We start from the raw sequence: 24,038 nt of genomic DNA, 5'->3' as shown, positions 1-24,038 counted from the left end.
TCAGTGCAGGGTTGCCAGCCTTCAGTTGGACAAGGTCAGGGAATTGTGATGATGGCCGGCGTGTTGTCAGAAGTGGGGAGTTGCCACCTGTTTGAGAATATTATCTGCTTGCTCTCACATCTACCTGGACCGTTAATGCCAAAGGGCTTCAAACTGAGTGGAGTCAACAGGCTGCTTTATAGGAGCCCTATTCATTAAGGTGTCCATTTTATGTGTCCCCAGGTATCCGTGTCAAACTTGCTGCCTTAGACAATAACTAACCTCGGGCTGTATGCAAATCCGCAGTCTGCTGTGAATTACAGAGTTCCACTCAGCAGACAGCGTCACTTATAAGCCTTCCTGTGCATTGGTCTGTGTCAGTGCTGCTGATAAACGGCTGTACAGTTTGTTTTTCTGCTCTGATAGTGAGAATGAAATCAACAGGCAAGCTGTGTCGCAGCCTAGTCTTTCTCAGCCAGTCTTACCCCCAATCCTCTTTGCTTTCCTCCAGGGTGGCATTTGAATGACCTGATCAATTTCTAATCAGGAAAGACCCGCAGCCTTTCTCCCGTTGTAATGGCGTTTCCCACAAATCTTCTATATGGAGGGCTCACTCAGAAATTGTTAAGAGGAAAGGGCAGGCAGCGTGTTTTCTAGGGTTAATTTTTCCCACCCTGTGTAGTGATGATAGTGCTTTATCTCCAACGTGGATCTGCTGTGAGCTAAATATAGAAGATTCCTAAACACAGCTGCACATCAGAATGAAAACCAGGCCCTGTTTAAAGGCAGAGGTGGCCTTTTGAAAAAGAAACCCCAGGGGGTCTGCCTGCTTTGTCAGTCTTGAAAAGCCGAGGTCTGAAAAAACATTCATCTACTCCCTTTTTATTATGGGTATTTTGTCACCAGCAGGTCCCTGACTAACTGTATGGGCTCTATAGTAGCTGGGACATGGTTTATACCAGTGATTCCCAACTCTTTTTGTCAGATATAGCCCTGTCGTGTGTGTGTCTTAAAGAAATCACTGGGTTTATATAACTCACTGACGTAAAAAGAAAAAAAAATCCCAGTTTGGACATTTGAATTGGATGCATTTTAAGTGGCCGCTTGGGTAGGACCATCAAAGAAAGCAAAATAACTGCCGAATGTTTCCCTAATGTACACTTTTTTGTGAACATGACACTAGATCAGTGACTCATGGTGGTATTATGCAAGTTCGTCAGTATTTAGTGCATTCTGAATTTCATTTTGTCTCAGTTAACAAAAGCTGTTTCCAGTTATTGATACAATCCTAAGAGTGGAATGGGAGGATTGGTGTTTTGTTCTAGTAATCACTTTCACAATCAATCGAGACATTTTTGATAATTGATGGAGCTGAGAGACTGCGACGCATCCTGTGTAATATGCACTGAAACTAGAGTTTTAGTGCACTAAAGTTTCATCTTGGAACAATTTGTACTGTGTAATTACATGAATGCTGAGAGGTGAGAATTGACACTCCCTTGTGTACTTAATGTTAAACAGTATTGGAGACTGTTCCTTTTGTACCGGTTTTCCCGGGAAGTTTGTCACAAATGTCTTTTCTTATTTGCCTTCTAGGTGGATGAATGGATGACGCGTCAGTCACTGACCTCACAAAGTCGACATCTGTGCCATAAAACTGTCAATGTGTACTGGATCTGATAACAAAGAGCCATAAAGCCAACGGAATCACACTTTGGATTTATCTTCGTTGCTCTTGGACGCAAACTTTCCAGCCAACTGATTCTGACTGTGACATCATGCCCAGGCAAAGGAATATTAGGCATTTTGCTCTGCTGTTTTGCGTCATTACATTTACAACGTTCCTGTTCAGTTACACTCTCCGGGACCCCTCACTCTACTACTTCAAGTACGCTTTTCGCCTGTCTGACAACTTTTTCTCCAAAGGGCTATGCGGCTGCCGACAGTGCATGACGGAGCTGGAGGAGGACCCCTGGTTTGCTGAGCGCTTCAATCAGTCCATCCACCCCCTGATGACCAGGGATAACAGCATCCTCTCTGATGAAACCTTTAAATGGTGGCAGGTAAGATTCAGGGGACGTGTTTAGGGGATTTGTAGTGCTATCCCACAGACAATTGAGGCGGGGAGGGGAACATGCACAATCAGCTTCTGAGAGGAGATGAGCTGCTGAAAAGAAAGATCATAAATAAAGAACAGAGATCACACACTGCTGTAATTCTCCCAAGAAGTGTTTGTTTTTGCCACATTGATTGGTTCAAATCCAAGGGATCTTCACCAGGATCAAGTTGTGAAGCAAACTCCCACGCACAATTTGTTCACATTTAACAAGTGATATGGTGGATATGGAAATTCTTGTTTACTCTCACCATCTTTCCCACTATATCTATAGCTGAAGAGAGATATTTTGTGTCATAACTTCAGTGTATGCTAATATCCCTTCACTCTTTGCAATCTAAATTGTTCCCCCAGAAGAAAATGCTGCAAACATGCCACTTCTGTTGATGAATATGTGCTTTGACTACAGTTAATCTCAAGTGTACAGCTATTGAGGAAAAACTCTAGTCTTCAATACTTTTTTTCATTGATGTTCAATAGTGCATAAAGCGTTCTGCTTTTATTTGGCATTCCCACTTCTCCACTTGCCTCATCAATGTTTCCTCCACCAAAGAATATGCATGAACATTTTGCAGTTTTTTCTGGGTTTCACATGACTAGAGTTGGATATTGTGTTGGGCTATATTATCTTTGTTATTTATACCATGGTCATGGAAAATGCTTAAATTCTGAATGGCTGGCAGCTATCAGCACAAACTTACCGCACCTCTGGCCGCTAATTAAAACTATACATCTTGTGTGTTTAGGCCTTAGAATCTTGTGTGTCTGCTGGCTTTAGCTTCATCTGTAGAGTGCAGTGGTGTCTATCTTCTCGTCTCTCTCAGGGAGACAGCAAATTTTACTTTTTTTTTTTACTACAATATCAGTGTATTAAGCTCTTTAACTAAGCCACACTGTTGCTATTCTTAGAGTTTAATACTTCTGCATTAATTTATAAATGACACCTCTGTCACAGGTGTGTGGTTCCACTGTCTGGTTACTAGAAAATTATTGATACCTGCAAGCCAACCGGAGTGAAGAAGTAAGTGGGGTGTAGATCAAATTATTGTCACAGTTAGTACTGCTCAGCCTGTGAAAACCTGCTCTGGAGGGAGCCAGTCAGGAAAATAACCCCCACAATGTCATTATGAAAGTTTTAGCCTGTGTTACAAACTCGGGATGTGGAGTTTGAAGGACATGGGTATTTACAAGGAGGGTCTAACAGAAGATGCTATTATGTTATCTAATGGGAAGTGGAGAATTCAGTGTATTTGGAGCTTGATCAATACTAGAGACTAAAAGTCAGGATATTTCTGAGGATATCTTCTGACTTTGATGCTCAAATCTGGACCATTCTCCTTTTTTTCTTTTTCAATCTATCTCTCACAAGTCCCCCAACTTTATGGAAGTAGTATAATAAATTGCTGGAGCGCGCCTTTTAAAAGTTGAACAATATGTAATGTACCCTGGTCATACTGGCAGTACTTAATGAAAACAGACTGTAAATTGATCTTCCATTCCAATTCGAGCTAATATGTTAATGCATTTTCAGCCTTTGCAAGTTGAAAAATGTATATCTGTCAAATATCCAGCACTAGATTAATTTTACTAACTGACAGTGCAGTCAGTGAAGGAATTGCTATCTCTGCCCCTTCCGTGATTTATTTTTTTACCTGTACTGCTGATTGCTGAGTGTCAGTGTTAAATGGCTGCTAGAGGGGGAAAAACCCTTGGATTCGGAGTGACTGATACACAAACCTGGTATTTACTGTTATTGTAGCTGAAACATTTCCTCATGTCAAACTGCATTTGAGCTCCACTGCACAATATCTTAATGGATTTAATTCCACGTACTGCACATTTTCCACAGGATCATAAAACACACTAAACAAGAAATGAACCTAGAATTAAAATGTATTGTTAAAATGTTATATATTTGAGATATGTTTGTATATTTAAATCAACTTTCTTGTAATTTAGAATTCATGTCAGCTATATAACTAATTACATGCCAGCCTTAATTTGATTCTACCAATATATACTGTACTTTCTGTAAATCCCATTATTAGAGTATAGCTCTCTAAATTAGAAAAGCCTACTCACAAAATGTCACACAGCGATCTTATTTTAGTTTGGAAGGCATTCACTGCCTAAGGTAGTCCCACATTCACCTCACACCATGTCCAATTAGAGGCAAGAATAGAAAAATTACTGCAAGGTTGCCTTCTGTCACTACTCATTTCAGGAAACGCTTCTCACAGGGAGCTTGATGAGGCAAGTGTCACATATCAACGGTAGCCCGGCCAGATGGTTCGGGCACTGCTGCTGCAAGGCAAGGGCTTGACCTTTTCAGGTGTACCCGGACTCTTTGTTCCAATGAGATGTTGAAGCTTACATGTTACAGGGCTAAATGAAATCTCTGTAAGGTAGAGTATTTAGACAGAAAATATATCATAATATCTATGTTGTATAATTTTATTTTTTTGAGTGTTTATACTGTAGTAGAGTTAGTATTTTCATTAAAAGCTACATTTCAGTAAATAATACCTTATTGCTTATATTCAATGTCAAATAAAATTCAAAAATGTTGAATGGTTTTCCCAGAACTGTATTGGCAAGGTGGAAAAGCCTCCACAATATTATATTAGACCAAAAGTCACTAAAGCTCTGCATTTAAACTCATGAGAGACTGTTGCAGAACATTCTATTTCCAGCTGCCACAGCACAATATGTAACAGTATATAGTGCACACACATTCATGCATTTATTTGCCGTCTCTCCACGAGTTCAAAGCCACCAAAAGAAGGCCAAGCCAAAAGAGCCCCTGCAGACGAAGCTAAGCCGCCCCTGAGGTTATTTCAGAAATGTGCTCGGTGTCTCGAGCTCCGCTGCCCTTGTTCAATCACTTCTACTTAAAGTGGCCCGGGAGCTGTTGCTCTCTCTGAAGCCTGTCTCTGCTGTGTCACCAGTGGTTGCAGTCAGAGAGGCAGCCGGCCAACTTTAGTGAAGTGGTGGAGGAGCTGTTCCAAGTCATCCCTGATGAAGTGCTCTACATGGATGCCAGCCCTGAGCGCTGCAGGACCTGCGCTGTGGTGGGGAACTCTGGGAACCTGAAGGGGTCCCACTACGGTGCCCTCATCGACTCCAGCAATTTCGTCATAAGGTCAGTTAGCGCTTCAATTTGTGGTGTGATTATGAGAATAACACAGCTACACACTTTTGACATTTGCTATGACATTTATTTTTGTCACTGGCAATAGTCTCCTGCTGCTTTATTTATTTGTTTGGGGGGGGTGTTGTACAAATTGGGTCTGATTTTTGTAGCTTTGGCTAAATTTTGTTTATGATGACAGTTCCCACCAAAGTAAATGATAAGAGCATGAAAATACTGTATCATTGTTACAACAAACTCGGAGAAGGCAGGAAAGATGATCAAATATGTAGTAAAGAAGGCAACAATTTAGCCAGATTATCAAAACCACTTAGTTTGTGAGTATATAGGTATATAATATAACTAATAACTAATAAATTTAAATTAATAATACAACTATACCTTTTTGAAAACTTTTGCATTTGTCCACTAAGAATTATGTAAAATTATATTTCAGTCAGTGAGGAGAAGCTTTGAACCAGTATTGTTTTATACCATCTGGCTATGGCTCTGCCCTCATGTCCGTGGATACCAACTACCTGCTGACATAGTAGAGTAATAGATCAAAACTGAAGTTTAGTGGACTGTAAACTGATGCAATTTACAACTTACAGTTAGGGTCATCATTTTACCGTTCACCTTCCAAATAAATTTCCTCATCCTGACGGTCTAAAACCTTAGATGTTACCTCATTTTCACAAGTCATTATTTAACTTTATGAAATAATTATATAAAAAAAAGACACAACTGGTTATGAACTGTAAATGCAACCAATGATTATTTTCATTTTGGATAAATTTGCTGATTCAAAAAAATCTGCCTTTAAACTGGAAAAGAAAAATGATTTTCACATTTATCGCAATAATTATCGATATCGAATAGAATGAAATGTTTTTATTGTGATAAACTTTTCGCCCAGCCCTAGATGAAGGTTTTATTTTTGGATTAAATCACTTTTTAATATACTGTAATTATAATATGTATTGTATAATACTGTATTTATAATAAATGCTGTAGTGGAAGAAGTACTTACTTTATTCAAAGGTGGGACGGTAGAATGGTGACAGGAAATGAGGGAGGACAACGGGACGCTGTGATCATAATGCATGCATCTTAACCCCTAGACCACTTGGTACTGAGCTTTAACTGAATAGACTAACCACAACTGGTTTTCATTTAGTTTATAAATAAGTTTTAAACTGGTGTGCTTTTATTTTCTCACATCCTGTAGCACTGATCAGTACTAAAACAAATACGCAATCAAATCAGCTGCAACATATCCAGCTTATTATACTGCATACAACAATGTTTTGTAATTAGTGAATTCAGTGGCAGACGAACACTGAAAAAAGGCTTTAATTTTGCTCGCTGTGTAGTGTCACCATCTCTCTCTGTTATTTCTTCCACGTCCGATAATGCACTCAGCTGAGAGTTGTGGTTGGAGATTTCACTTAACACATTGTTGTTTTTTCTCAAAAAAAAAAAGAGAAAATTATCTTAACAAAGCAGTAAGTTAAAACAATACAGTCTGAGTATTAAAATGTTTAACCTATGCCTTAGGGCAATAGCAAACAAGAGAGGAGTTTGTCGCTCTCTGTAATCTGTTACACCAATTGCAGCTCTGCAGAGAATGAACTAGAAAAGATGGAACACGACAAGGAGATTTTCTCTGAGGGGTTGTGAGTGAGCTTTCTGCTGCAAAACAGTTAGCTTTATGATAAAATTAAACTAATTTGGATGTCAGAGGGTAAACAAACCTTTTCTTTCTTAGCAGTATCTCCAGGCTGGACAAGTCACACATTCAAGTCTTGGGTGTCTTTTTGCAGGCTTTTTGCATACTGAATAAATACTGATCTGTAGATTGAGCTGAAAGCGAAATATGCAAGTCCCTAAAGAGTGAAGTGGTATTCCCTTGAATTGTTCTCAGACTATTACAAACAATTTTTAATTAATATTAAAATCTGGCATTGCATTCTCTACTACTACAAATTCAATTCACCCAGTATCCTGAAGATTGTTTCTGCACAGAAATGACTTTCTTAAGGAGGCGGTGGGGTGATATAAATGGTTGTAGAAGATACTTATTGTGAGCCACGGAAAATAACTCATTAAACTAAATGTTTCAAACGAATGACATTGATAGGACATCAGCTCAGAAATTATATGGGAACACAGAACTGTGAGTGTGAAAAGGGACTGAAAACCAATGCCTTTCAAATATCCACAATACAATTCGTCCAGATCCTCTAAAGCCTCTTTTATAGACTATTATGAATATTGAACAGCTTCGGCCTATCGGCTAAAGCCTCTTGTTTGCTCAGCAGATTGAAGTGGTAAAATAGATCTGAGTCATAAAAAGAGCCTTTGCATCTGCCTTTCACAGACAAAAAAATTCTGTGGCTTTTGAATAATTAATTTTTAATGATGTGTTGTTTGAAGAACTAATAAGTCATTATAGTTATTAAAATTAGATTTGAATTGTGTTTTTGTTCTTCTAATTGATAGAATGATGCATATGATTGCTAAAAGAACTTTTTTTTAACATTTTATCTTAGGGAAACTAAAAAGTTCACACCATACCCATTTTTAGTTTGTATTTGATTGCTGATAAGAGTACCTTTTTAGACAAAACAATTTATGCTTTTATCTAGTCAATCTGAAAATACAGCTAACTTTATGGAGTTGAAGACAGAGATAGTTAGAATCACACTTCATCTCTCCTGTAGCTCCGACACACAATAGAGATAAGCAAGAAAAATTTGGACAAAACAATAAACAAAACTGGCCTGAGAGATGCTTGTCTTGCATCATAAACAATTAAGTGTAATGGAAAGTGTAACTTCAATGTGAGGGGTATAACAAAACTATAACCACCCAAAAAATATTTTCTTCAGATATTGATTTGTTTGGCCTATTGCACTAGTAATTAAGCATCCTGCATGCATTACTGTATGTTAGTGACTGTAATGTTAGCTAACATTACAGGGTCTTGGAAGGAAAGGAACAGAGTAATAGACTATATTCATCTGCAATCCCAGTTAAAACTAAACAAGAAGTGGCAACAAAATTGTTGTGATGAACCATGAAAACATGCAGGCAGCATACTGACATTTAAATAAACAAAAAGGTAAGCTAACGTAAAATTATCGAGGGCTGCAATGCATTATCATTACTTTAAGTCAGCTAACTTTTGTGTTGTTATCGGTAAGAATGAGTAGCTAGCAAAATCCAAATGGTGAAAAGTATTTCCGTGGAGAGCACATTAGCTGCAGTAATGCTGGGTTACCAGTGAGCGTGCAACTCTGTTTGGGATTTAGTTTGGAAAGTCACCACAGAGCAATGTTAAAGTGTGGTATAAACACCAAGCCTTTTCCGCTAACCATTGCGATAGAGAACAACACCTGTAACCACGGTAACTTAATTTTCACTAACCAAAACTAGACTGAAATGTGTTAAAGTGAAAGTCATAACTTTCTTCTCTGTTTATACTCTTCATTCACTCATTTGTTACTTCCTATAACAAATGCAAATGAATTATTTCACTGTATAGTGTGTGCAAGTAAAATGAGATTTCAGACACTTATTAATCATCATCATTTTGCGTCATCACTGACAATGTGTGTTGCACGACTGTAGATTTTGCACAATATAGAAATGCAGACTGTTGCATTGTGTGATTGTTAGGGGACACTAGAGCGTAGTGCATACATTTCACACAGAATTTGTGCGCTCAAATGGTGGAGAAAATATAATGCACTACTGTATATTGTAAATAGGGACATCACATCATAAATCAAAATCAGGTGCCAACTTTATTAAGAGTGTGAGATATAAAGGATAAAGGTGCGGGTGCTTAAGAGGGGGCTGAGACAGTCACTAGACTAACCAATTTTCTGTGAGGAATGTTAAGATTGATGTTCATGATGATGTTACTGAAACAAAGATCTTATCAAGAGGGTAACCAGAGTGCCGCCTAAATATCCAAAAGCAAATTTCACGCAGTATTCTTGCATGGCTCTTAATTTATCACAGCGTGGCTTTGTCAACCTGCTGCGGCATGTTGCCTCTGTACAAAGCCACATTACTACTACTTATCTTCTTTGCTTGCCCCCTCTGTGACAGCAGCATGGCATTGTCTACCAATTTTATTATCGCATGACAGGGACAGCGCCAAGAGTTATTACTTTGCTATTAGCATAACAGTTTCATGCAGATGCATGCTATGCAAACATGCCGTTTCCTTTTTATTTATTCAAGCCTGAGCAAAACACTGGGAGTCATGATTGGTTGGAAGCCATGGTGCTGAGACAAAAGGTCATACTGGCTACACCGGAACAAGCAGTGTAAAGCCAAGGTGTGGAATACATATTTCACAAAACTTGGGCAACATGCTTGAGCACAACACTGTGTCCAGAATAAATTTTTATCAAATGTTGGTCTCTCCAAATCCAGACAAATAAGGATTCATATTTTGTATAATCACTCACATCTCTTTTGAACACAGAATATCTGATCATATGCAATCACATCCCCTTAGTACTTCTGTATGCTCTATGGGCACACGCATATTTTATTTGAAAAGAAGTAGGCTGTCTTGGATGTGTGATTGTCTCATCATTCATATTTACTCTGCTGAATTGAGGATCAGTCAAGCTTATATTCTGCACGATGATGTAAGCCCTTGCAAATAACTTCATTAAGATGGATCTTAAAGCCAGTAGATGTAATAGGTAGGCACATCACATTTGTGAACAACCCCCCCCCCCCCCCCCCTTTTTTTTTTAAATGGCTGCAACTAGTAATGATGCTCTATTAACATGTTTACAAGATTTATTTTCTCTGTTAGACTTTTATCACCATATGGATATTTTCCTGGGGGCTTATGGATGTCTAGAACCCTCTTTACAAGTGCCTCTTACCCAACAACATCCTCTGACTAAGGACATATATGTTGCACTTAGTGTTTTGTAATCAGTCCCCCAAAGCTTGGAACAGAGCTCAAGCATTGAAAAGCTTGTTATAATTGTCTTTTATTATTATACCACCACAGGAATAGTGCTCAAAGCTTCAAAGATTCTTCATCACTAAAATTTCTCATTAAGACTTAATTTTCATGTGTGCCCTATCCACTCTGTTATCAATCCTGTCCTTTGCTCAGTGAACCTGTTTGTTATACTGACACAAGAACAATGGAGTTCATGGGCTTGATTACCCCTGAACAAATGCTAACTCAAGAGCAACTTAAGAGCATCCATCAATTGTTCATGTTGTGACATGAATTCAAATGATTGCCACTTTTAAATGCACATTATTTTCAGGTGATACTGCTTGCACCTTCAATTTTTTTTTAGGTTTATTTTTATAGTCTATTGTGTCAAATGTAACTAGGCATTACTATTAAACGATTGGATCGCAACACTGCAACACTAGAGATATTTATCGTATGTTTTCTGGGCATATTGCTTACATTCTTTTGTTAACTTTGTGATAAAGATAATGGGAATGTTGCTTTGTCTCACCTGGAGACTATTCTTGTGTAATCCCTGTTTTCACATTTATTCATACACTGTGACAGTGACAATTGCTGGCTGTGTTAGGTGTGTGTTACTGAAAAGGAAAAGATAACTGTGACTTTGTTCTGCCTGCTTACTGTTGTCTTTACTGTCATCAGTCATCTCCAACAGCATGTGAAACTTTTAGGAAAAAACCCAAGCAGCCAATAGGAATTCTTGTAGCCTAAATGTGAGTAGCGTAGCTATGTGATAAGGCTCTGAAGCTACACCTTAGCCCCCAATGCCCAACTTTAAATCTAGATTTAGCTTAAACTGGCATTACTAATTCTGTTTATCTACAATGCGACCTTTCTCTTGGTCTACAGACCTGGGTTGGTGGTAGAAGCCGGGTGGATAATGTCAGCTGTGGTTCCAAGACAACTGCAAGCCAGCTACAGCTACAGGCACCACTGTACCACAACGTTCTCAAAACAACCTTGAGTGCCACATTGAGTGCAGGTTTAGTATTCGCCCTGTCAATTACAAAGCTTCAAGCTTTAAAACCACACCTGAGACTCTGTGCCTTCATCTCATGCGGTGCTGTTGCCTCATTCTGGCCTCCCCGCTTCACTTACCAGATAAAAATGTACACAGTGTTCATTCTTCATCACGATTACTAGTCAGCTGGGCACATAGGCATTTTGAAAATTTACCCACATTCAGCCTTACAAAGGTTAGTCGCAGTAAGAGCAGCAAACTATTGAGCTTGTGAAGAAATGACACAGTACTGAAATACCACTGACCTTTAACGTGTTAGTTGGCTATCGCATGCTGTGCAGTCTGACTGCACCTTGGAGTGTGGGATTATGGAATTCTGTGGTTCCTGGCTTCGAGCACTTTGAGGACAATTGAATAATAATTAGACAAATAATGTCCAACAGCTTGCTGGCAGGCAAACAGCCGTGACATTAAAGATGCCATTAATCATTTATCAGCCTCACAGTCTCACTTTTCTCACTTTTCAAGAGGAAGGGGAAAAAAAGACAGGCATACCCAGGAGCTCTTATCAGTTAGTTAGCCAACAGAGACAAAATCTTGAAACCTTTACCCATTAATCAATATCCTGATAATCAGACTGCATTGCCATTTAGTTGGACTTTAGTTATTCCGCGTGACATTTGTGTTCATGTCAGATGATTTCTTGATGGTGTGGGGTGCATTGTTTTGTTTTGTCCTAACCGTCAGTATAGAGTGACGTATCCATCCGGCCGCCAGTCCATTTTCAGTTGACATGGAAGCTCTGGTAGCGGTTACTAGGAGTAAGAATCTAAAATTTTGAAATGATCAAGGAAATTATAGAGATTAAAAGTTCTTGTTTCTGTAAATTGACTTAAAACAACGTGTAACCTACTGCTTCGTCAATGTTATCAACACTTGTGTGTTACGGCTGTATGTATTTCCCTGTGCTGTGTCCATGTTTTCTGTCTTTCAGTTCTGTTCTGGGAGTGCTCCAGCTAATTACCGAATAAGGTCCACCTGGCCTTTGAAGGCGGGCTTTAAAAGCTGCTGTGCAAGTGTCAGGAGGGGACCCTTCTTGATTTGGTACTGCTAGCCTTGCTGCTTCCCAGCTGGGGCATTTTTGTATTGTGTTTTTGGTGTCCTTAATTTATTGTCTAGTTATGTTAATAAATTCACTTGATTTGGTTGTTTTAAAGGTGTTTATTTGTGTTGAGTTTGGGTCAGTGTTGGGATGTTGTTCGTCCCATGTTGCCACCAAAGGGTGGGACGTAACAGTTTTGTGACGATTTTCTGTCACTTTTTTCATTGATGTAGCTAGGTAGCTAGCAAGCTATGTAGGAAGATTACATTCCCATTCTCAGAGCAGATGCTCGGCTGCTAAACCAGACTTTATATCTACATTCTATCTGCTAAGGCTAACCTACATTGGCCGGCCCGACTGGCTTGATAGGCAGTTTAATCTAAATGCCATGGACCAATTAACAGTGTTTCAGCATTCTAGAACCATCCACCTCTTTACCTGCACCCACGCACAAAACACTGTTTTGCTAACATCAGCCAACTCCGGTTACAACATGTTAAGCCAACTAGCGTGTTGCCATCCCTAGTAGCAGAATGTTCCAGTGGCTTTCGGGGTGGTGCAAGTGATATAAGTCACGAATAGTGTGACCATATGAGAACAGGTGAAATTCGGGACAGGGGAGTTAGGGGTGCGCGGGCCAGCTTTTGGCGTATTTTTTTCAAGATATGGTCAAACACTGTTCCTGGGGCACTTGTAATAGTTACAGTTGCTACCCAGAGAGGTTGAAAGAAGTAGTAAGATTTATTCCCTTTCCAAAACCTAAAATAAATCTAGAACAATGCAAGCTACATTGTTCCTAATGTCATTTTAGTTAGCTAACGCTAGCTAACTTACTACTGAATGTAACGGTATAAAGCTCTGCTGTTCTGTTTTTTAATGATTGTAATAGTGAATAGAGACCTACCCAACTATACAGGAACAGTATTAATCCTTAATATCGTTGTCCTCTTTCTGAATAGTCAGGTGATATGGTGGTTTACTTTTACTCTGTGATCGGTAAGCTTTAGCTTCTCTCTTTATTTTTTTCATGTCAGTTTGACAGCCTGAATACAACCTTCAGATGTATAATGCAAATGCAAAACTGTCTGCTTATTTCTGAAACATTTTTTTTCCAAAAATTAGACAATATTTCTCCAGGGAACGCAGTAATAAACAGTGGTAAAAGTCCAACAGTTCCAACAGTTTGTCGGACTCAGCAAAAGTAACTAAAGGGGGGCGTGGCTTAAGGGTCAATTACTACTTTTTGGTTATGAAGTTAACTTTCTGTCATTAGGGAAAAAAACAGAATGACTGTGTTGTATGTAACAGTTTGCTGTTGTTACATAAAATTTATTTTGTTAAATTAATTTTATCAGTGCAGCGACTGACACATTGTCTGTGCAACACGCGTCAAATCTTCATCTATAATATAACACAAAAAGAGTTTGTGTGGAGTTGTGGCTATAACAACGAGTCCACGATACCCTGCAGTCCCTGCTGGAGAGTAGAACAGTGCCCATCTGTGGATTACTGTTAAATACATTTACGTAAATTTCACAAATGTGAAATACATTTACATTTAGCTGACGCTTTTATCCAAAGCGATTTTTGTTATACATTGTCAGAGGTTGCACTCCTCTGGAGCAATGAGGGGTTAAGTGTCTTGCTCAGGGACACAATGGTGGATGGGTCACAGTGGGGGATTGAACCCAGGTCTCTCACACCAAAGGCATAGTCTTATCCATTGCGCCATCACCAACCCGTGATATGTTATACATGAAATCATTTTTCACAACAATTGATAGGCTGTTTAATGTTTTATCAGGCTATAACTAATCAAAACTCAGGTTTAGTCTAATTTTTAAGGAGAGGAGTAGGGACAACTGCTCGTAATTCAGGACTGTCGAGAATTTTTCGGGAAATCTGGTCACCCTACTGAAATTTAACTCACCACTTAGTGAAAGATTTGAACCTGTTTGTCCACATCTAATTGTTACCAAAGGGTGTTTCCAGAGGCTTACCAGAGGTGTGTGGTCAGTAGTAATGCTCAAGTAAACTACAAGAACCTCACAATTGTAGCTTCAGTTAGTTGCTCCGATTGGCAGGAGGTGGCAGCAGGAATGAGTGGGTTGCAGGCTGGTAGCCAACACTGCGTGGGCTGCTACCATTCGCAGCCCAGTCGCTGCAACTCACTGATCTACCTGACACCAAATCCACACACCACTTACGCAAAGGTGCACAAAACAATTCCACACGAAAGCAGTCCACAGTCATATCCATCACTGACAAAGCAAAGCTACACACACAGTGAATTATTTCTTAAACATTTACTTAGAAATGTTATGAGATAATAGTTTTTGGAAACCTCCCAAATTTGAACTTTTGTTTTTTTCAGGGGAGCTCACATCTCTTTCAGGGGCTTCCTCATAATTTGTGCACTGTTTTGTATTATCTATAAATAACTAAGAACTGAGGCCTTTCAGTGTCGTACATCAAGCACTGCACAAACATCCCAAGAGTAGCCCATAATCCACACTGGCAGGTGTGCTGCAATATTAGGCCCGCACCAGCCTATTACACAAGAATGACACTTGAGTGAGCAATAATTCAGTGATCTGAAATCTAATAAACCATTAAAATACCTGCCTCGATGATGTTTCAATAATGCGTGTTCTTTTTTTCTTATCTGAAGGGAATGTTTTTGGTGCAGTCCTTCTGATCTGATGCAGAGTCTTGGTAGTATTCACACACTGATGTCTAAAGTATATCTTTGGTTTAGTCATGTCAGAAAATAAAACTGTGGCTTTTCAGTGAAAAGCTTTAACTTAAATCGATACTGCAGCCCTTTGCACATTTCAACCTGACTTGTATATTTGAGCTTTTAAGAGTCACTTAAGTTGAGCGAAGTTGATTGATGCTCAAAGTACTGGTCCTTTTTATACTAGGCTCAATATAGTCCTCCTATAAATCACTGGTTAAGATATCTGTCATCAGTGAAAAGACCTCCACTCTGAATTTCACTCCTCCACTGAGAATGAGTCATCTGTCCTGGTTTTATGCATTCTCTGGGAGGGTGTACAGACCCTCTGAGCCTTATAATTCCCCAAATCTATTATTACAGAGAGCCACGTCAAAATCTTCACGAGCTAATGTTTGACATGCACAAAAGAGTCTTTCCACTTAAATGTCTTAATGGCATTCTTCATCTCACATTGCTGTTTTTTGTTTTACCTGGCTATTTGTATATTCCAGTGGGGAAAACCTTGCATTCCTGTGCGTGCTTGAGCAAACCATCTTGTTGGTGCGATGGACTTTTCAAAGATTCAATACATCTGCTCCAGTTAGTTTTAAGTCCATCTGGTACACATTTCAGTGCCAGAGGGAGTAAGAGCAGAAGCTGAATATTGATTAAACCAATCTGAAATATTCGCCTCCTTAGAGCAGTTGACACCACACGCCCCCACAAGATTAAGTGAACGATCATCCCACTGAATCCACTTAACAAGTTATGCCTGGTGCACACTAGAGGATTTTCAAATCTTAAATGATTTTAAAAACACGGGAGATCACACACATAACAACAGTTTTAACCAACTTTTTATATTTTAAACGTAAAAAATCACACGCCAGATGATTTAGGCAAGATGCAGGACCACACACTTGGCGTTTATGCTTAACCATTTGAGTGGCGATTCCAGGGACTTGGGAACTCACACTGTTGCCATAATTCAACAAGCTTGTCCTCCTTTTCTACTGTCCACCCAGCCTGGGAGACAAAAATTCCTATTCGTGCTGTACGCAACATCCTGTTGGTGACTCTTCCGGTCTTCCTGGCTCTCATTGGCTTTTGCAGGTTTCTGCTCAATTTTCCTTTCTGTTTCTTTCACACTACAGGATTTCAAGTCGTAAATATCAAACATGTTTGAGGAACTTTTCAGTAGCACGAAAACTTGATTGTTCACATTCATATTATACAAAATGGATGATTTTGTTCTGTCCAACAAAAAAATGTGCCTTGTCTTTTGAGCTTCTGTCTAAGATAACAAATGGGATATATTCATATAGTAATTTTTTGAAAATACAAAGACCGTAGAAGAAGATAAGGCAGTATATTGTAGTTTTCTTTTTTGTATGAGTTGAGAAGAACAGTACGCAAAGTTCCATCAAGCCCAGTCTAAGGAAACATACCTGCTTACCTGCATAAGTGCTCAGGGAAAGTAATGTGGTGTTACAATGTGCCGCAGAAGTGATGGATTCTTTGCATTATAGTATTTAATATGTGGCATGGTGGTCCTCTGCCCTCACTGACATACTTTTCATCTGCTCTGAACAGCAGGGATCCATTTACTGAGCAATTCTTAAATTCTCAAAAACTGTAGTGTACTATTACAGGAGAAATCCACCAATGTAGTGCTGTCAAAAACTGTTCTCTTCTACAGAGAGATTGCACCATTAAACCTCGTGCCAATATTTCTCTCCTTCCATACATTGCAGTTTTAGCTCTGTCAGTGCCATGAACCTGGTTTGGTTCGACGGAAACAGTACACATTACATGTTAACGTGTTACTGTCTCCTTCCCCTCTTCTCCATTTCTGATGTAAAATGGACCAAACAGTCTGGGCTGTGAGTTTTGTAGATGTGTTCGCATGAAATGACACATCGTTATTCTGTAAAGTACAGCTCCTTTTCCCCCAGAATGCTACAGCTGATGATGCAATATCATAATAATCAGTGCTGTGTTCATAATGACCACAGACACATCTGGTGCTGCAGCTTTATTACTGGTGACACACTTCTCTCCTCTGGGACTGACTGGCCTTCCTACCATTTCACAGTTGTTGCATTGCTTTAGTTTAGACAGCTGTGCATCACATATATATCAGTGATGTGCGGATCGATCCTAAAGTATTGATATTTCTGATACCAATTTCTGATCAGTACTCATATAAAAGGATCGAGATCTAAACTCAGTCATTTGGAGTGAGTGTGTGTTTTATCAGAAGTATCTTACTGTCACCAGGATGGTCTAATTATAGGCTACTCGGTTGATAGGAACTACTTTTCCTTCCGCCTGTCAAAGTCATGCTTGCGCTGTGGCTCTGTGACGGAGCTTCTTTGAAGTGAGCCACTGCAGCCCTTTACATTTCCCTGCAATGAATACTGACTCTGGCTAACTGTAAAAGCTGTCACGTCTGGCTGTATTTTAGCTGTGAAGGTAATAATGTTGCTCTGTGTGATGTGTGTGCAAAGACAGTATAATACTTTAGCAACACTGCAAACTTTGCTAAACTGCTGAGATTAAGTCTGTCACAATAATAGGATGATATTATGAAGCAGCAGTTCTGAGCAAGATATTTTTATTATAATTAAAGAATACGACAGTAGTTTGATGTCTTGTCATTATGCAGCTATTATTTTGAATTGGTAAGGCTACAGCCTACTCCTTATTTCTCTCATAAATACAGAAACGGGAGGGGGGAGGTCACATTAAACTAGAAATAAAATATGTAAAAAGTAGTGGTATTGGTATCGGTATTGGCAATACCAGCCTGGGTATTACTTGGTATTGGATCGTATAGGAATTAAGTGGTATCGCACATCACTAATATATATGTCGCTCCTGTTTTACAAGCTTATTTAATTTTATAAATAATAAATATGATTTTAGTTTTAAGGTCTTAATATAGATCACGTACCAACCTTTCATCATGTACTGAATTAGATATTTTTTTACTTGACTATGAAAGGTTAAAAGAAAACTGTGGAAGCCAAATATACATTTAACAATAAACAACTGAAAATGAGGCTTAAGCATTTTTATGCATACAGTTTTAAATCTGCTATAACCAATATTGTTATATCAATAGTGGGATAAATGACGACATACACATAAAATGGGTCGTAATTGTGAACCCGCATAAAATTATCTCACGACTCTGTAATTCTCCTCAGCTCTTCAGGGCATTATGGCGGCTTTCAGCACAGTGTTTTGGTTTTATGGCCTCAGCTTAACTGTTCTGGTTTGGTCTCACTGCTTTGTTTCCAGGGTATAACTCGTCCCAAGCTTTTCTTCTGATACAGATAAGCCATGCTCCGACTGATGTTCGACCAGTATTTAGTTGTTCCTATTCTCAAATCATCTTCTTTTGAACAGCAAACACCGTGAAAAACAAATAAAATAATGAAAAACACAATTACTGTCAGTATGAAATATAACATTAACACAAAATTTTATCAGTTCACAATAAAATAAGCACATACCATGTGCGCCTTCTGCACAGAAATTTAGGAGCTGTTACAATCCTCTAATATTTAAAGTAGCCAGCGGTTTTATGTTTAACTAAAAGTTTGCTAATGACTCAAAACTGTATCCAAATTTAGATTAGTTGGTGTTTGGCATTGAAGGGCCTGCTTTGCATCATCTGAGCTACAACAAAGACGAGTGGTGGAAGGGTTGACAACCTGCGGTTTAATGACGCTGCAGCACAATGTTGTAAGTGACAATGAGGTACACATGTGTATTTAACAAGTTTACATCATTTATTTATTTATTTATTTATTATAAAAGTAGCAAGGTTAACTGTGAGGGCTGCTACTCGGGTCAGATGGTTAGCTAAAACTTTACTTAAATTGGTTAACAATTAACAGGAACTGTTAAGAATGGTAGCAATTTATGCAAAAATATCGATGGAAAGCTTGCAACCTACACCTTTCTCACGTTGACCTTCTTTGGGTCTGGATCAATTTTCTGTTCTGCGTCTGTGCAAATTACTGAGTTGGCACCATTTAGAGGCAGCATTTTTATGATGTCATCACATGGACATGTATTTTACAGTGTTTTTAAACTGCAGAATACAAGACATTACAGTATTTTGAAACAAAATATGAAGCTATTTTCATCAACCCCATCAAATACAAATTACAAAATCCTATTTTGTATTTGAAATGTGTATTTTAAATACTACCCATCCCTGACTATATCCATATATGTTTGATTTCAATTTGGTTTTATTTCCCCATGACTGCCTTTAAGGTAGCGAGTTATTTACAAATGGTCATTTTAACCTAAGAGGCTACAACTGTAAGATAGTCTAGACACAAAAAAAGCTTCCTGCAAGGGGTCATTATGAGTCCTGACAGACAGGCTGAATATGTCAAGTTGTTATATAGCTGTCATCTCAGAGTCAGTAATGAGGAAGATGATATTGCTCAGACCGGAGCACCCAAACAGGTGATGCTAGTCAAAGCGGGGTCAGCTTCATGATTTTTCTTCCTTCCTTCTATTGACTGAAACCAACTGCCATTGTCAAACTATGTTCCCGCCAATTACTGCTCCAGTTTGAGTGAGTATTGTTGGACATAATAACGACGCCTTGCCCAGTTTGCCAAGCGGTAATTGTTGAGCTCTAAATGGAAACTGGATTGTTCTGAATTGCTGTTTGGATGTCCAAAACATGGGGCAGTGGGACAAATGGTGCTTTTTGTTTATCTTTTTATTTAGACTTACATGTTGTTATTTTTCTTAAAATAGTGATCATATCTAGTTTTTCATGTCTCTGTGCCATGTGGCTTGGCTAACTTGGGGGATTCAGGAAAACCAACCTGTTTGTAGATTATGGATATTAGTACAACAAAAAGCCAAATGTTTCCCATTTTTCTGATATGTGGCTGAAATACACCTCAATTTGAGCTGTCCTGGAAAAGATAAAGATGGCAAAGCAGCTAGAAAAAATTACAAAAATACCCAGAACCAAAATCTCTGTTTTTTTGTCCTTGCAGAATGAACCAGGCTCCCACCTCTGGTTTTGAAGAGGATGTGGGCACCAGAACAACACATCATATCATGTACCCAGAAAGTGCCATAGACCTGGACAACTTCACCAGTCTGGTGCTGATCCCTTTCAAGACCCTGGATCTGCAGTGGCTCATTAGTGCTCTGACCACGGGTACTATTACCCAGTAAGTGTACTTATCGAAACTTAAAGCTGCACTCATCAGTATTTTTATATAAAGAATGGATCAAATGTGTAATGTGAACACTGTCACACGTAGTGACAAATACACAAAGAATTCTCACCCGACTGCAGCTCCCTTCACCTCTACAGAGATTTTTAGCATCTTTCAGCTTATTGTGTTGGTTTTACAGCCTACAGCTGTACCATGTTGGTCCACTTCCAATGCTCTCATCAACCTCATCTCCAGCCACAGCTGTTTTCTGCACAAAACTTCTGATAAACCCACCGTACGCTAGCTTCCCAGCACCACGGACACCAAGTTAGCAAGTAGCTGGTTAACATAGTGTAGCATTTAGCAGCTAAAGAGCCAGATGTTTGTCAGGAAAATACTGGATTTACATTCACCAAGTGGCCAGAAACACGACTCCAAATGAAAGCTAATCTTGCTCTGTGTCTACTGGTTGTGTATATTTAAACTGTTTGCTTACATAGCCATGTACTTAGCCACAACTTTGTAACGTATGTCAGCGTGTGTAACAGGTTGTCACACAGTCATCAATTAACCAAAACATCAGTAAATGTAGGTTTAAAATAGAGGAGGCATGTGTTACTGTTACATTAAACATCAAACCATACATTAAAATAGGGATGCAACGAATGTTTGGCCACCGAAATTAATGGTCCGAAAACAGCAAAAAAAGCATTTTCGGTGTTCGGCCTAATACGTCTAAAGACCTAATAAATTTTACCAAACAATTATGTTGACATGTCAACAGTGTGGAAGCATTTTAAAGTGTCAGAGAAAGAAGCAAAAATCTACATTTGCAGACACTGTTCTGCTGAATTGTCTCCTAGTACATCCACTCCAGCTGTGGCTGACTTCTTAGAAAATAACTGCTTTGAGTGTTTCTGTCACCTGTTTGCGAGAAGTCGATTAAGCTAGCTGCACCTACATTTGGAGTGTCCATAAAAAGTAAATGGACACATGTAATTTACTTTACCGGACCTTGGACCCACCCTTGGACCCACCCATAGTCTCTCCAAATCCTGTGGGAAACACTGAGTAAAAAGCACATTTTGACTATTTAATTTATGCAATGGTTAAAAAAAGGAAATAAATGGAAAAAATGTGAATGTACTTGTTCTGTGTTCTGCAATTTTTTTCATTATATTCAGTTTCAGCTTCGGACAAGAATTTTTCGGACAAGCATGACTTTTGTAGCCATAATTTAGTTAATATGTTTCAAAGCAGCAATCCTTAAGTGTGTGTGTGTGTGTGTGGGTGTGTGATTCTTGGACTGAATTTCTGTTGGCATTCTACCAAGTAATACAAATTCTCTGTCCAAAACAAGAGACTCTCTAATACATTTCTATAGTTGTTTTTCCCAGAGTGTCATCATTGGGCAAAACTTATAAATGAAAAAATATAAATGTGACGCATTCTCATTTGGAAATGTGAAAATTTTAACTGTCCTTTCACTAGTCAACAGATATGATTAAATGATTTAATGATGATCGAAACAGAAAGATGTACGACGGCGGTTGCCAAAGAGACATTCGAAGCGTTGTGGGGAAGCTACGATAGGGAAATCCGCCGTAGCACCCGGACACGATGGACCCCCTCATAAATCTATGGAGGGGAAAAAGGAGATCAGGAGGCAGGACAGAGAAAGGGGTGGGAGGGAGGGATGCAGGATACAAGAGCGAAGGGGAGGAGTTAGGACATGTGGGTATTAATGGAAATGCTGGCAATGACGTGCTTGATGTGTGGTCCCGCTCTTGAAACTCTGCTAATTAACGCCACAGAAAGTTAAAAGGCGTGAATGCATTATCATGTATGTGTTTCACTCCCAGATTCATTTACACTCTCCAAATACCAGACTGTCATAACAATCTCACTCACTCGGTTTTCCTACTCATCAGATTGCCATAACAAGGATAATCACTCAGTTTTAATCTTTCAGTAAATTTCACCTTCAGCTGCTTCATTCTGAATGACCCCTAATCATTAGCTTGATTACTGGATATCCAGGGGGGGGGAAAAATGAAGCCACTGCCAATAACTCAAACACGCCAACATGTTAGATGGTAGAAGGCCGAACAAATCCAAACAAATGTTTCCTATAAATGTGCAGTTGTCTTCCAACTCGGCCAAAGCAATCATTCTGCATCATTAAATTTCACTTCACTGGGAGTAATGTCAGCATTAGTCCAAGAGCCATTAGATCTTAACTGAGTGTTGTGAATTATTTTGTTACATTTCTTGTTAAACAAAATGAAGCTCTATAAAAGGACAGGACTGCAGTATGTGAAGGGACACAGGGCAGACTGTTATTGGTCCACATTCACACTCCTGGCTTTGAATGGTAACATATAAACACTTCTCTGTGTGTGTGTGTGTGTGTGTGTGTGTGTGTGTGTGTTAAAGGATGATTTTAACATTAGGTTGTGTAATGTAGTGTATTATAATATAATGCACCAGAAGCATGAGAGACCATTTTCATATTCATTCACCACAAAACCTATAAGAACTGGTAGGGTTGTAATAATGTACAGCACACATTTCCAAAAAGCATTAGACCTGTCTGTAAAATCTCTGAATTGTAATGAGACTCGTTGCTGCAGAGACAATAGCCTTGATAAACTTGACTTTAACTGGGAACATTTGTCAGGAGTGTCTTACTATATGATCATTTACTTTTCATTTCAGTCATTAGTATGCCATCCCTTTATGTTTTCAACAAAGTCTGTACAGGTATGGTGTAGAATTTACATCAACTTTGAATTTACACTTCAGCTCAGTGTGTTTTTTTTCAACCTCCTTTTATTCATGAAAATAGTATAAATGCAAATTTACCGTGTCCACATTCAGTCTGCATATGAAAATGCTGTAATTTTCAGATGCAGCTTGCAGGAGCTGCACACACCTTTTTAAATAAAGGAGCCTTGCCCATTTTTATATTTTAACTTAACACTGTATGCTCTCATGTGAAGAACGATGTAAAATGATGCACTTTGAAATCTGCCCGTGATAGTTAATCAGCTATCCCCAGACAGTTGTTATAAGGATAGAAAACTCTTGGGCATTTATTTTTAGACATGTCAGTTAAATGAGATTAAGTTCATGGATCCTCCTGCTGAGGTTATGGATGTAATACCAGTGACTGTAGACAAACAAGCATTGAGCTGTTAATCAAAAACAGCATTTCAGGGAACTCTAAGGCAATTAAAGACGAAATGTTAAGCCCATTGTATTTTCTTGTGTTACAGCACATATATATCGGTTATGTCCAGGATAAAAGCAAACAAAGATAAGGTGAGTTATACAAAGGTTGTAATTGTTTTTCCATATTTTTTAGGCAGCATGGACTTACTTTTGTTTGCATGATGTTTTCTCTTTAAAAAAAAAACAAAGCTTGGATGAAAACTATAAAAAAAATTATTAATATTGGCCAAATTTATTTATTAATTTATGTGTTCAGTTAAATTTCCTGTGCATTTTTTTTCTTAACATGATGGTCAAAACGGTGTTTCAAAGGCCTCTCCACACTGCCAGAAATTACCTGCTGAATCCTTTTATTAAAACATTTCCTCCACCTCTTTGTTCCAGACTGATCGATGGGTTGCCATCAATATTTGTACATAATGCAGGACCTTTACTTGTAATGGACTATTTTTAGACTGTGGTGTTTCTACTTTTACTTAAGTAAATGATCTGAGTACTTCTTCCACTACTGGGTTTTTCAGTTTGACAAATTCTACAGTATGTTGCCGTTTGACCTGCATA

At 38.7% G+C, this 24,038-nt stretch overlaps 1 protein-coding gene across 1 annotated transcript in view; it reads left to right on the top strand.

Moving 5' to 3' along the window:
• Nucleotides 1-24,038, top strand: part of LOC119908028 (CMP-N-acetylneuraminate-beta-galactosamide-alpha-2,3-sialyltransferase 1-like) — a 61,686-nt gene that overhangs the window by 32,610 nt on the left and 5,038 nt on the right. The window contains exons 2-5 of the mRNA XM_038725766.1: nucleotides 1,576-2,042; nucleotides 5,044-5,237; nucleotides 20,076-20,255; nucleotides 23,522-23,567. Coding sequence (XP_038581694.1) covers nucleotides 1,758-2,042; nucleotides 5,044-5,237; nucleotides 20,076-20,255; nucleotides 23,522-23,567 — 705 coding nt within the window. The 5' untranslated portion in view covers nucleotides 1,576-1,757. The remainder of the gene's footprint in view (nucleotides 1-1,575; nucleotides 2,043-5,043; nucleotides 5,238-20,075; nucleotides 20,256-23,521; nucleotides 23,568-24,038) is intronic.

This window comes from Micropterus salmoides, unplaced genomic scaffold (assembly GCF_014851395.1).
Source record: "Micropterus salmoides isolate LMB-PRFRI ecotype aquatic unplaced genomic scaffold, ASM1485139v1 Ms_hic_scaffold_17, whole genome shotgun sequence".
Classification (NCBI taxonomy): domain Eukaryota; kingdom Metazoa; phylum Chordata; class Actinopteri; order Centrarchiformes; family Centrarchidae; genus Micropterus; species Micropterus salmoides.
Note: the sequence above shows the minus strand (reverse complement) of the source record. Positions and strands in the feature narration are given on the sequence as shown.